Consider the following 12,842-nt stretch of genomic DNA (forward strand, 5'->3'; position numbering starts at 1 on the left):
TGGGGGCGCACGGATCCGGACTACAACTCCCAGCCGCCCCCGCGCGGTGCCCGGCGATGCGCATGCGCCGGTCCCGCCCCTGCCCGGTGGCGTCGGGGGTTGCTGGGGCGGCCCAAGATGGCGGCGCGCTGGAGCAGCGAGAATGTGGTGGTGGAGTTCCGCGACGCCCAGGTCGGGGGGGCCGCCGCCGCTGCTGGGGGGCTGCCGCTCCGAGCGGCGCCGTCCCGGGCGGGCCCGGCCGTTCCCGTGAGGAGCGGGAGGGGGGCCGGCCTGGGCGGCCCCGCGGGGCCTCTCGCCGGCTGTGGACGGGGCCGAGCCGCTGTCGGAGCCGTTTGCGCGGTGTTAATGCCTTAATTCACGACGCGCTTTATTTCTAATCTTAATTAGAGCTAGGATATTTTTTGAAGCTATATTGGCAGGCCAAATAGAAGATATTACCGCTTCCCACACTTATTTCTCATTTTTCCTGTGAGACCGTTATAGCTGCTTCTTCAGCTATGATATAAATTGTTGAGTATTGCTCAATTAGTATGAAAAGCAGGTTAGATTGTTCTATAAATAGCAAAAAGGTCAGGTTTTGTTTTTGAAGTTGCTGGGTATAGGAGAACTCCCCTCAGTTTTCTTATGTGCTTTCATGGAAGCTGTTCTAAGAAACGTGGTTTTTAAGACATCGGCAGTTGCTTAGCAAAGATGAATGTAGTGGGTGAACTATGAACCACTTCAGTGGGAAACCCAGGAAGATTCGGAAAAAAATGGGTTCTGGGAACTCTCTTCTAGTTTGTCCTCTTGTGCTGGAGCAATGTCAGCTCGGCACTCACCATTGCCAACAGGGGCACTGACTCCTGTGTGCCACATCCAGCCTGCCTTCAGTAAGCTAACAGAGCTTTTCACTTTTATACTCAAAACCTTTGTGTCAGTTGTGTTTTTCCTCCTGGTAGAAATGTTATAGCAGGCTTGTCTGCTATTGAAAGTTTGCTCGCAGGAAAAGTGGTAATGAGATACAAAGGTATGTCTTCCTAGATCAGGGATTCAAATTGCATCTGGCTCAGGAGTTATGTGGCCTCATGATTTAAATGCTTATTCATAATGACTGGTGTGTGGGAACGGAGGGGGCAGAGAACAGGTGTTCCCATCCTCTTCTGCAGCAGTTGGTTTCAATCTCGCTCTTGTGCAGGCGTGTACCTTAGTAGAGAGGTTAACTGCTGGTATCTTGGTCGCTTTGGTTTACTCTGGTGTGATCTTTCTAGGGCCATTCTGGCCTGCTTGCTCTCTCATATGAAACCAGAGAGCTTCAGTGTCTGGGGCTGCTAGACTGCTGCTTCAGGCTAAACTCATTTATATGTTTGTGCTTGCATTTTTTTTTAGGAGTCTGCACAAACATTTTTGCAGATGGGAAACCTGAGCTTGAGAAATGGAAACACCTTGGCTGTAATTATCCTGTGTCAAGCTGGAGCTCTGCCTGTAGGCCACACTGTCTCCAAAATCTCTGCCTCAAAACCAGCTTAAATGGAAACAAGAGTCAAAAAAGCAGGCAGCTGTTGCATTTATAGCCTGTACACAATGCAAGCACTGCAGTTATCTTTGCTCACCACACTGGAGTGTGTTGTGTGGAAGCTACAGTACCCAACCTGTAACACTTCAGAAGATCTCTGGGTATTTTGGGGCCATTATTGCCTACAAACATCTTCTTTTTGTACGGGCTGGCAGAGGTGGCAATCTCTGTACTCTTCTGATTTAAATGTGACCCACAGGCTTTTGTCAGGCTGCCCATGCTGTCAAAAGGACAGTGAAATGCCGCATGTCCAACAGTGGAATAGTGCCATTGCTAGCAACTCAGTGTGTAGTCAGCTATGGAGGGAACTGGTCTTTCTTGCTCAGAGTTTGCAACTCTTGAAAACCAGCATAACCTCAGCAAATCGGGTTGGTCTGTTGCCTTTCAGGCAGAGAAAATTAAGCTGGATTCAGAACTGATCTAAGTTCAGACATGAAAAGGTGTTTTCCTTGGCCCACCTAGCAGAAATCAAGTGAAATGCCAAAGTTAGATGTTTGAAGTCTGAGAAAGTGCTGCCTGGGCTGTGGGCTCAGAGCTGGTTTTCAGATGCGCGATGCTCCTGCTGTGCTTATTCGTGTAATTGTTACTCATAAACAGCAATTCTGGCTGTCCTGATTGTTGATTTAGGGTGAAAACTGCTTGCAGGTTGGTTTGTTCAGTTGCAGCTCCCCCCTTCTGGAAGGTTGTGCTGTGAAGACTGACACACCAATGTACCAAGCACATTAAATGACAGCTGGTTTGGTTTTGTTTTATTTTTTTTTTCCTTTTTCCCCTGTTGCCTAGATAAAACTGTAATATCGTAGAGAACTGTTTATTGCTGTAAGACAGCTTCATTTGTGACCCACCAGAGCAGCAGCCTGACATGTGAAGCTTTTTACTGCATTCTAATTACTCATTACATTTTATGATGTGCCTGGAAAAACAGTTTACTAATGTTCATTATTAAAAAAAAGAAAAGGATTTATGGGGTGCTGGTGCCCAAGCCAGAAGAAATAAACTCCTATATGAAATTATCGATCACTTTAAATTGACTTTTTTTTTTCTGTCTTGAGGAAAGATGGCCACAGCTGTATGAAATATGTTGGCTGACTTTCTCTTCATCACATGAGAAAGTTCTGGTTGTTGTAATCACTTTACTGATCCTAATTTTAATTCCTCACAAGTGAAGTGTGTATCATCTGGGAAAACTTCCTTCACCTGCTTGCTTTTGGTAACCCACTTTGTTTTTTTGCAAGGTGCTGTTGAATCGAGGAAGCTGGAATTATTTCTTTGCCATTTAGAGACTTTAAAACTGGCTTATTTACAGCATTAGTTTTAGGACTAGGAAAACTGTGCCAGAAGACTGGATTTGTTACCTAGGAAAAAGCAGTGAGAGCAGGTCATTCCTGGAGCAGCAAAAGTGGTAAAACTCAGCTTGGCTGTGGTATAGATGTTGGCCTGGGGCTTATCATGGACTTCTGTGAAACTCTACAGGCGTCTGTAGCTCTATTCCATGTGGACTCTTGGTTTCTAGTGAAGAATGAGCCCATGATGCTGTTTTTCCCCTTAGTTGAGGCTACTTGCAAGCAGGGGATGGGGCCCTGGTTGATAAAAAAAAGTATGTTTTCATGATGGTTATTCTCCTGTCAAGTTGATTGGAAAGGAGCGGGATTGCCATATGGTCTGTCTGGTCTTAGTGATGCTTGTGAGTAGTAGCTCTGGAACATCCTGAAGTCTTGCTACATCCATGTTGAGAGTACTTAGCAGAATCCTGAACAGCAGCAGAGACATCCTGAGCCTTCAGAGAGGTAGCTTTGAAGATGACAGCTGTTAATGTGAAGAATGCTTCCTCGATTCAACAGCACCTTGCAAAACAACAAAGTGGGTTACCAAAAGCAAGCAGGTGAAGGAAGTTTTCCCAGATGATACACACTTCACTTGTGAGGAATTAAAATTAGGATCAGTAAAGTGATTACAACAACCAGAACTTTCTCATGTGATGAAGAGAAAGTCAGCCAACATAAAAACTGCTTTGAAGTTATATCTATGTTTATGGGCCGAACTGTTCAGCTTTCTGACTAAAATTTTCGTTTATTCACTTGGCAATTAAATGAGATGATCATCCGATTCCATTCTGAATGAAAAGAGGGGAAGACAATGTTCAAACAGTCTATTTTTACTTTTTTTTTCTTATGGCACTAAAGTTATCTCTTAGCCTTTTTTACAAGCAATGCCACAGTAAATTCTGATGCCTCTTAGCTATCTCTCATTTTTGGAGACCAGCCATACATAAATGGTCACATTTCTATCTCCCACTACATATATAATTAAATCTAGCCCTGCAATGGAAGAGAGAGAGATTGAGAAAGCTCCTGGGCAGGAGCAGGGGCTGATTAATACGGATTATTAGAGATTGCTGATTGAAAGGCTGCAGCTGTGATTGCCGTAGCAAGGAAAAGGGAGCAAGGCCTCATTGCTTCTAGTGGTGTCTGCCAGGTCTTCAGTTTATTCTAAGGAAGATGTTTTCTGTGTGCTGTCCTGCACTCCAAAGTCAGCCACTACACCCATTTGTGGTTCTCTAAGGGGACGTTTCTTCCACCATCCCTGACAGATATCAGCCTTGACTATTACCATACCAGTTCATACCTTGAAGATGAGCTGGCTGGTTCTCCCGAACTCCTCCCCAGAGCTGTGTGTTTGACTGCGAAGCTGAGCTGACAGCTATAATTTAGTTTTGTTCTCTGTTTCTCTTTAACAGGCGACTGCAATGTCAGTGGATTGCCTGGGACAGCGTGCAGTACTCTCGGGGTGAGTGTGGCAGTCCCCATTAGAAATGTGTGACAGTCATTTCCACCAGCCAAATCAGCAACCTTCAGGCTGACCTCAATTGAAGGGCTGATGTATTGGTTCAGAAAGGTGCAGCTGGATTCTGTTCAAGGCTTGATCAAAAGGATTCTGGGTCACATTTCCAATGGGATACAGAGTGGAAAGCCAGCAACACAATAACACAGTACCTTTCCTGATGCACACTTTCCCAAATCCACTTGTGAGAGGTGGAGTATCTGCTTGAAATACACATTAAATCATTTCCTTAAGATGAAGTTTGCCCCACATATTCCCATGGTGTATTTGGGCAGAGGAGCTGAGCTCTCTGACTTACTCTACTGCTGGTTCAATGCAGGATGATACTCAACAAGAGCACTAGGTGCCACAGACTCCAAACTGCCAGAACTCCCAGGAGGGCTTGGTGTTATGTAGCCACTACCAGGGCAAGTCTTCAAACAGCTCAGCAGTTGCCTGCCCAGCTACTGCCTTCCAGTTCTAACCACTATTCCTGTCCCACTGTCAGTGACACAATTACCACACCAATTAGGATGTTCACTTCAAATTCAGGATCATGTGGGTGCAGCCAACCTTGGAGAAAACACATCCTTTGATACAATTTGGAGGCCCACTTGCTTCTTTGTAAACCCTTAGTCCAGCAGCCCTGCACAGGAATAACCAGCTCAGTAGCTGGTTTGGGTTTAATTTGATGCCTCTTCTTCCTGACACCTGCCCAGTTTCACATCTTGCTTATTTGGGCTGACAATGAGCTGGAGATGACCCATCTGCAATTCAACATCAGTTCCGTGGCCCTCTGTTTTGTCAGGCTTCTGCATGCTCAGCAGCCTTTCAGGATTTGCCTCTGATATTTTAAAGCTCTGTGAGAGCCTCAGATGGCTCAGTATCTTTACTCTTCGGAGCAGGGTGCCCTGAGGAGTCTGGTCTGGAAAGGGAGCAAAGATGTTCTTTATATTCCTTCTCTTGGGAAAATTCAGAGCAGCTGTATGCTTGCTATACAGCTGACATATGTGATGCTGGTGTGATTAATTATATATGATTCAATACGTTTTGGTGCTGCCCTTCCATTAGAGTTCAGCTGGCTCACAATTATTTCTGGATGGTTTATCTTGCTTTTAAGATCAATCACACTGTGGAGGGAAGGATACTTTACTGAGTTTTGTGGGGAGTTGGCCACATCCGGCAGAATGTATGAGTTCAGGTTTAGCATCGTGTATATACATCTCTGCAGGATATAGGCTTAGGTCAGGTAAGGAATATAACCAGATCAGCGCAGTGCTGTGTCCACACACATTAATGCACTGCTGCAGCTGAGCTAGCTCTGTGCGGTACTCATACTGTCTGTGGCACCAAGACCCCCCGCCCCCCAAACAGTGAATGTGGAAACACCCAGCCAAGTAGAATCATCATCTGTTTGTCAGGGCTCATTTACTCTCAGAGCAACCTCTCCAGACTGATGCTGGCTCCTGGGAAGCTGTTGTGTTCCACTCCCAACCCTGTGCCACCTCGGCTCTGCTGCATTAGGCCAGCAAGGCATATTTGGATGCGGTCGCACCATTTCCCACCACTTCTTTTTGTATCCTAGTTATCTGGGGTTTTCTGTGGTTTGAGCTACCTGTTACATTTGCAAATCCAGTCTAATTTCAATGTGTGTTTTCATATATTTTTTTAGATGTAGCCCTTTTTGAGGTATGTGGTCAAGTGTAGCATTGTCAGGAACAGTATTTTCATCTGTCTTGTCAAATGCTTCTCTTCTTTGGTCTTCTAGGCACAAGGCTGTGAGCTCCATGTGAGCTTGGGGTTTTGAGATCAGTCCTGTGCGATACAGCCTCTTTGTGTGTCTTGCAGCCGCCGTTTCCTCTACATTGTCAACCTGGATGCACCAAATGAGGGCCATCGAAAGATCTCCCGACAGAGCAAGTGGGACATTGGGGCAGTGCAATGGAACCCGCATGACAGCTACGCGTACTACTTTGCAGCTTCGGTAAGTTTGCTCCTTTAAAAGCTGTAGCTCATAATCTTCCCTGGTCTTTCATGGGTTGACTTGTGCAGCCTTGGAAGGCTGTATGGAGCTGGCACAGACATGCCCCTGCAAGTTGCATTACAAGATCAAGGCCTAACTCTGATTTACTGCCAGGGAGGTATTTGACTTGATGGTTCTCAGTTATTGGTTGGTCAGTGTTGAATCTAGTTTTACTTGCTTGTCTTTTATAAAACACCTTGCCAAATAAATCAGGCATCCAGTCATTTTCTGGAAGGAAAAGGGTGTATGTGCTGTCTCTCTAACTTTCATTCTGTTATGAGATTTGCATGCTTACTGGGTTTCTTGCTCTGTGCTGTTTTGTTTTCACCTCCCTGCCTTCCTGGTGGGATGTGGTGCACTGGGCAGTCTGTAAATAGCACAGGTCAATACTGGCTCACCACTGCAACAGCCTAGGTTTGCAGATGGGCAGGGACCAACTCAACGAGGAGTTCTTATTCAGTGTGTGGAGAAGTAAATTGACTGCTCTGAAGAAGCAGTAGTGGCCATCTGAGACTTGAGTGCAGTTTTTAGCTCTCATCTTTACTCAGTCTGTCATGCTCTGTAGCTTGTTCATCCAGAGTCCCGAGCTTCTGCTAGCAGCAGTCTCAGCCATCGACCACAGCGCTGCAGCAACCGGCACTAGCCAGTTGCAGACTGTTCTTGTGGTGAAGTGCCTTTGTTGCCATGTTGCATCTGCTTTTGCAGTTTGAGAGTCCTGGAACAGCTGGGGGTGGAGAGACTTCATTTATTTTTTTTGAGAAAGCACTTAGCTGAAGGTGGTTTCCTGGGATTTTTGTTTCCTGGACTGGCTGCAATTGAAATGAAAGGTAGTCTTAAAAGTGGATCGGTGTTGTCAGGCTTTGCTTGTTTGCTCTCTGACATTCCCCAGCCTGTGTCCTCCCAGCTCTGGTACAGGAGTGACATATTAAAGGTGCCTTCAGCAGCTGTCTGCTTCTGAGGGGAGAGTTAGTAAAACTTGCAAAAAGATGTCCTCCAGTGCCACTTTTGGATACAGTCTGTGAAAATCAAAGCCAGATAAGTAAATGTGCTGCGCAGGCCACAGGTAGAGCAGGAAAGCTTCTTTTCAAACACACTCTGAAGGCAGTATCCAGGGATGGGTTAATTCTGATCTGAGCAGGACCCTGCTGCAATGGGGAGCTGCACCTGTCTCACCCATCGGAACACTCCTGTCTATTCCCACACTGAGCGGACACAGGAACCTGTCTTGTTCCAGTCTGAAACTAGGTGTAGCTGGAATCAAACCTTACTGCTCCCATTTATAAATGAAGATGCAAAGATGCTCTGCTGGTTTAGGCATAGTTGCTGACACGGATCAGGTGAGGAATCCGGAAGATGAGATTGGGCAACTTTTCTAGTTTGGGTCAGAAACACCTCCTTTCCAACCATCTCACAGAGTTGACTGGCATTTTGGTGCTGATGCAGCACAGCCCTGTCCTAGAACTAGAATTTAGCCTGTCTTGTTTAGAAGTGGAAAGCAGATTTACTGCGTTTGCTCAGGTCTGTGTGTCCCAGGTTGGGTCTGGAGGCAGTATGGATGTCACAGAATCACATATTAGTTTGGGTTGGAAGGGACTTTCAAAGTTCATCCAGTGCCACCCCTGCCATGAGCAGGGACATCTTCACCAGCTCAGGTTGCTCAGAGCCCCGTCCAGCCTGGCCTGGGATGTCTCCAGGGATGTGGCACCCACCTCTCTGGGCAACCTAGGCCAGTGTCTCACTACCTTCAGTGTAAAGAATTTCTTCCTCATGTCCAGCCTGAATCTCCTCTCCTTTAGTTTAAAACCATGAAAAGGATGTGTTTGAGGGCCGTACCTGAAGGGGCAAAGATGCGTTGGGGAAGCTAAATCAGCTTGGGTCCATCACTGTGAAGATGTGATTTGCTACTTCTGGACTCAGGCTGGCTATCAGTCCCCCGTGAGTCCACTGTTGAGCTTGTCATATGTTCAGGTGTACACGCAAAGGTGTAGACTGTCCTGAGGGTCCTACTCTCTGCATCCTTGTGGGTGGAAAGGGAGGGTAAAAAGCTGCTGTCCTGTTTGCCAACAGCTTTACCTTGTTTGCAGTGCCATTAATTGGAAATGGTGCTGGCAGAGGGAAAGCCTGTCCTTGTGTTTGAATAAGGGCTTCTTATTTTTTTACTTTCTTTCCAGAAGAGCTGAAACATGTCCTCTTGCTGTGCTTGTCTGTGTCTGCCCTCTGGTTCAAGCACATTTCTGAGAGCTCCTAAGCTGTTGTTTCAGAAATGCCATTGTTTTCCATCTTAGACCCTTGTTACTTCATTTGTGCAGAGACAAATGCTTGAACGAGAGGGTGGGGAAATTGTTGGAAGTGTACACTGATACTTAACACAACAAGCACAGTTTTTAGAAAATCGTGCTAGGAGGAGCTGTCATTCTCCCACACCTGGTGCTACAGGCAACACTTCCCATGTGAGATGCCCCACTAAGAGTCTGAGAAACTTCTAGTGATCCTTATCTTGTAGCATCAACTCTGGAGTCCCAGACAAATCCCATTGGGTAATTTTACTCTCCTCCCTTAAATCCCTCTGTCAGTGAGAAACATGCAAGGATTTTTCCTTGCCTCAAGCTCTTGTGCAGCCCTGCTGTGAGCCATCAGAGAAATGCCATGTTATTGCTGAGCTGGGCAGAGACTTTCCATTTCAGGGAGGGCTGGAGTGTTTTATCTTTGCAAGTTCAAATTCATATCAAGCAGCTTTGGGGTAAAACAACAGCAACAACAAAAACAAAAAGCAAGCCAACCAACCAAACAAAAAAAAACACACAAAAAAACCCCAACAATTAAAACCCCCCCCCACCACAAAAATGAGTCACAAAAAAGGTAAAATGTTTTCTCTATTATATTTTTCCCTCATTGACCTGTAAGTTTGAAAACAAAGGGCTAATGAACATCAAATTTTGAAGTCATGTTATTTCTGGTTTTGTAAAATCAATGTGAATTTCCAGCCATGGCCCAAAACTCACTGTGCTTGGTGTTATAAATGCACCCAAAAAGGCAATTCCTGCCCAAGAGGGATTAGAGTTGTCCTGGGCTGAAGTGAACCTTGACTAAGGCAGAACATGAACTTAAAGCACAATAACTAGTTTCAAATAACTTTGTGTGTGGCTGCATTTAGGGGAGGATTTATTCCTGGAATGAGTGAAAAAGCCCTGAATAATGTTGTCATTGATTCATCTGGTTTACTCCTGTGGTTTACAGTTAGTGATAAGCACTTAAGGCTTTTTTTTTTTCCTGCACTGACAAGGATGGAAGTACCCTTGAGGAGGTGACCTTGGAGCCACTAGACTGTATTGTTTGTGTTTGGCAATGGCCCTGATTATCCCAGAAGGGAGTTGAGGGAGAATTGAGGAGGTCCAGTGGTGATCCATCATCCCCCTCACTGAAAACTCCAGTTGTGAATCCAAACAGACTGGCTGGGTATTCCTGCAGAGAGAATTTGGCTGCCTGTTGCCTGCGGTTACAGCATGTTGTTAGGAAATAAAAGCTCCGAGAACATAATTTCATGGAAACATTTTGCAATGTGTTTTTTTTTTTTTCCTCCCATTCTTGTTTATCTCTCTTGTTAAGTGAGTGTAATTAAAGTGTAAGCTTTTGGGAGTCCTTGCAGTCTGTAGGTTTATCTTTGCTCTCCTGCTTTGGGCAAGGACCTCGCTAATCACAGTGAGACTCACTGGTAACTGAGGTTGTTCGAAGAGAAGGGAACCTGGTCCTGACACATGGATCCGTGTCCTGCCTTGTTCGTCTGACACTGTCTCCTTTCTTCCATCTGATTTCAGAGCAATCAGCGAGTTGACCTGTATAAGTGGAAGGAAGGTAATGGTGAAGTTTGCACATCGCTGCAAGGACACACACGTGTGATCAGGTGAGGAGCAGGCAGTGCTGCAGACTGTTGGGTGGAAAACGATGGGGTTTTTCATAGAAAGTGAATATTTTGGTTCTGCCCCCACTCAGGCTCTGTTCTGAGACTGTTTTTATTCACTTTTCTGGACTATACTCTCTGCCCCTCTGTCCTGCCTTCCCATTTGGAGATGATGTCAGATGTGATGCTGCTCATCCTCTCATGGTTCCCCACAGTATATCAACTTAGCCTTTGATGGCTTGAGTGTCATTGCCTTAGGCTGCTGTCCTTGTGATGAACAGCAGCCATCATCTGGGAAACAGATAGCAGCATGTTTGTTAAATTGAATCCCAGCCATGTTTCTGTGTGATAGCAGCTTAATTAAAGCAGGTAATCCCAAAGACCAAGTTCACAGTATGTTATGGTGGTGCAGGGGAGATTTCTGCTTCTGGTTCTCAGAGTGTATTTTAGTGCTGGGCTGTAAATGCAGATGAAAGACTGTTTTTTACTCCAGCTCCTGACTGTGGAAGGCAGTTGCATCCCTTGAAATGGCTGACTGGAGGCTAGTTGTGTCCCGGGTGCACTCAGTGATCCCAACAGGAGGGCATCTCAGAGTGAGGGGTTGGTGCTAAGAATGTGTGGTAACTGGGAACTTGCTGAGACAGTGTCCCTTGTCCTGTGGAGGAAAGAGCACATGTATGATAGCTGTAAAGTTCAGGGCTAGGAGGATGCTTCACTGGAATTTACTTAGAAGCATTTCATTGCTTCTTGGAATTTACTTAGAGAAATGATTAAGATCTTGCTTTTTACTTTAAAAGATTCAGTAGATGTCATGGAGTGGCCATGAATAGGTCAGAGAAATGTACTGGGTACTTGTGAGAAGTTGATGCAAACTGTGTGTGCTTTTCTTTGCTGAACTACTGTGATTTTGCATTTGCAGCGACTTGGACTGGGCTGTGTTTGAGCCAGACCTGCTGGTCACCAGTTCTGTGGACACATACATCTACATCTGGGACATCAAGTAAGAATCAGTATGTTTCTGCGCTGCAGGGAAATTGCTCGACTCCTTTCCATAATTAGCAGATTTCAGGGTGAAGCACGCACTGATGGGCGCTGCTCTTCAGCTGTGCTTGCAGGAGCTCCTTCTGCTTCCCATAGTCTCAAAGCTGACTTGTGTTCCCCTACTTTCAAGCCGGTTCAGAGGCAACGTAAGGCAGCAGAGTGGTACAGTTATGCCGCAGTTGTGCTCCTGATTGGAAAAAGTACCAACTGGCTTTACTTCCTGCCCCATTCAGATCTTTTCTCAGGAGCTTTTCCTGGAAGCCAAGGGTGTTCCTCAACCTGTTTGGATTTTTTTACTTGAATGAACAAGCACCATTTTGTGATCCTGCAGCCGTTTTCCAAGAAATTCAGTGATTGTTGCTGATTCTCCCTCAGTGGTGGGAAGAGTGGGTGTGTTATTCAGGAACCTTTTCCTGTTCATGCCTTCCCTTACTTCCCGGTGCTTTCTATCATGAGTAATTTCAGGCTAACAGATCTTTCCAAAACCACCAGTATTAAAACCCCACATTTTGCACCTGGTGCTGGGACTGCTGGGTTCTCTTGCTGGCTGTACAGCAGCTCTTTATCACCCCCGGCAAGTCACTTTGTTCCTCTCTGCCTCCTTTGCTCCATTATAATAGGAGGATAATTATATAACCCCACTGCACCAGGCTACCCTGAGGCTTGTTTAGCTCCTGTGAAGCACTTAGATCCCTGGTTAAATGGTGCTTGAGAATGGCAATATATTATTAATGTGTAATTAAAAGACATAGAGAGACAATAACTGCTGGTTGTGTTTTCCTGTGATACTATCTTAGTGCCAGGCAAAAAAATAGAGTTCTCTGAAGGTTATTATCAGAAGCCTTGCTTTAACTCTATTGTGCCTTTCCATCTTTTTGTGTCCGTGTGTATCACTTGTCCAGAAACGCTTGCTGAGGCAGGCTCTGACTGGCCTCTACATCGCTGTTGTGCTACCGAGGTCTCTGAGCTTGCTGGGCAGTGAGGGCTGCTGCTCTCCATCACTGAATGTCCTGCTGAAGCAGCTGTCTCTAGTGACACCCTAAGGAGGTAGCCCTGCAGTAAGGATAGCTGGAAATTCCCTGCTTTACTTTTTCATACAATATCACACTTTGTTTAGGTGGAAATTCTTAGAGGGAGAAGTGTGGTCCGTTTCAGAAAATGTTCTGCTTTTCAGCAAACACAAAAATTATAGACAATGTTGCTTATTTTCACTGGTGTTTTTCATGAAAGGGTAGGTGAATTCCTGAGGAGCGAATTATTGCCTTGATCCATGTCCTGGCTGCTAGGAGTTGTCATGGTGCCGCACTGGCTTATACCACCACAAAATTTGGTCTGTAGAGTCCACGCACAGCTGGGCTTATTTCCTCTAATTTTGTTGTTATATGCTAGACATGAAGTCTGTGCTCTGAAGTCACTGCTCCGTCTGCCTTGAATCGGGGTCTGCAAAGGCTTGACAAACACATCAGTTGCTTTTGTTGGGTTTTTCCACAGCTCTGTCCCTTTTAATC

The 12,842-nt window shown here is 45.6% G+C and overlaps 1 protein-coding gene across 3 annotated transcripts in view; it reads left to right on the plus strand.

Moving 5' to 3' along the window:
* Window positions 1-91: 91 nt before the first annotated feature.
* The window catches only part of WDR59 (WD repeat domain 59), a 49,340-nt gene continuing 36,589 nt past the window's right edge, over window positions 92-12,842 (plus strand). For all 3 annotated transcript variants that reach the window (XM_080351881.1, XM_080351882.1, XM_080351883.1), the window contains exons 1-5: window positions 92-171; window positions 4,290-4,339; window positions 6,221-6,356; window positions 10,211-10,296; window positions 11,213-11,293. In XM_080351881.1, coding sequence (XP_080208007.1) covers window positions 118-171; window positions 4,290-4,339; window positions 6,221-6,356; window positions 10,211-10,296; window positions 11,213-11,293 — 407 coding nt within the window. In that variant the 5' untranslated portion in view covers window positions 92-117. The remainder of the gene's footprint in view (window positions 172-4,289; window positions 4,340-6,220; window positions 6,357-10,210; window positions 10,297-11,212; window positions 11,294-12,842) is intronic.

Source organism: Nesoenas mayeri, assembly GCF_963082525.1.
Source record: "Nesoenas mayeri genome assembly, chromosome: 12".
In the NCBI taxonomy this organism is placed as follows: Eukaryota; Metazoa; Chordata; class Aves; order Columbiformes; family Columbidae; genus Nesoenas; species Nesoenas mayeri.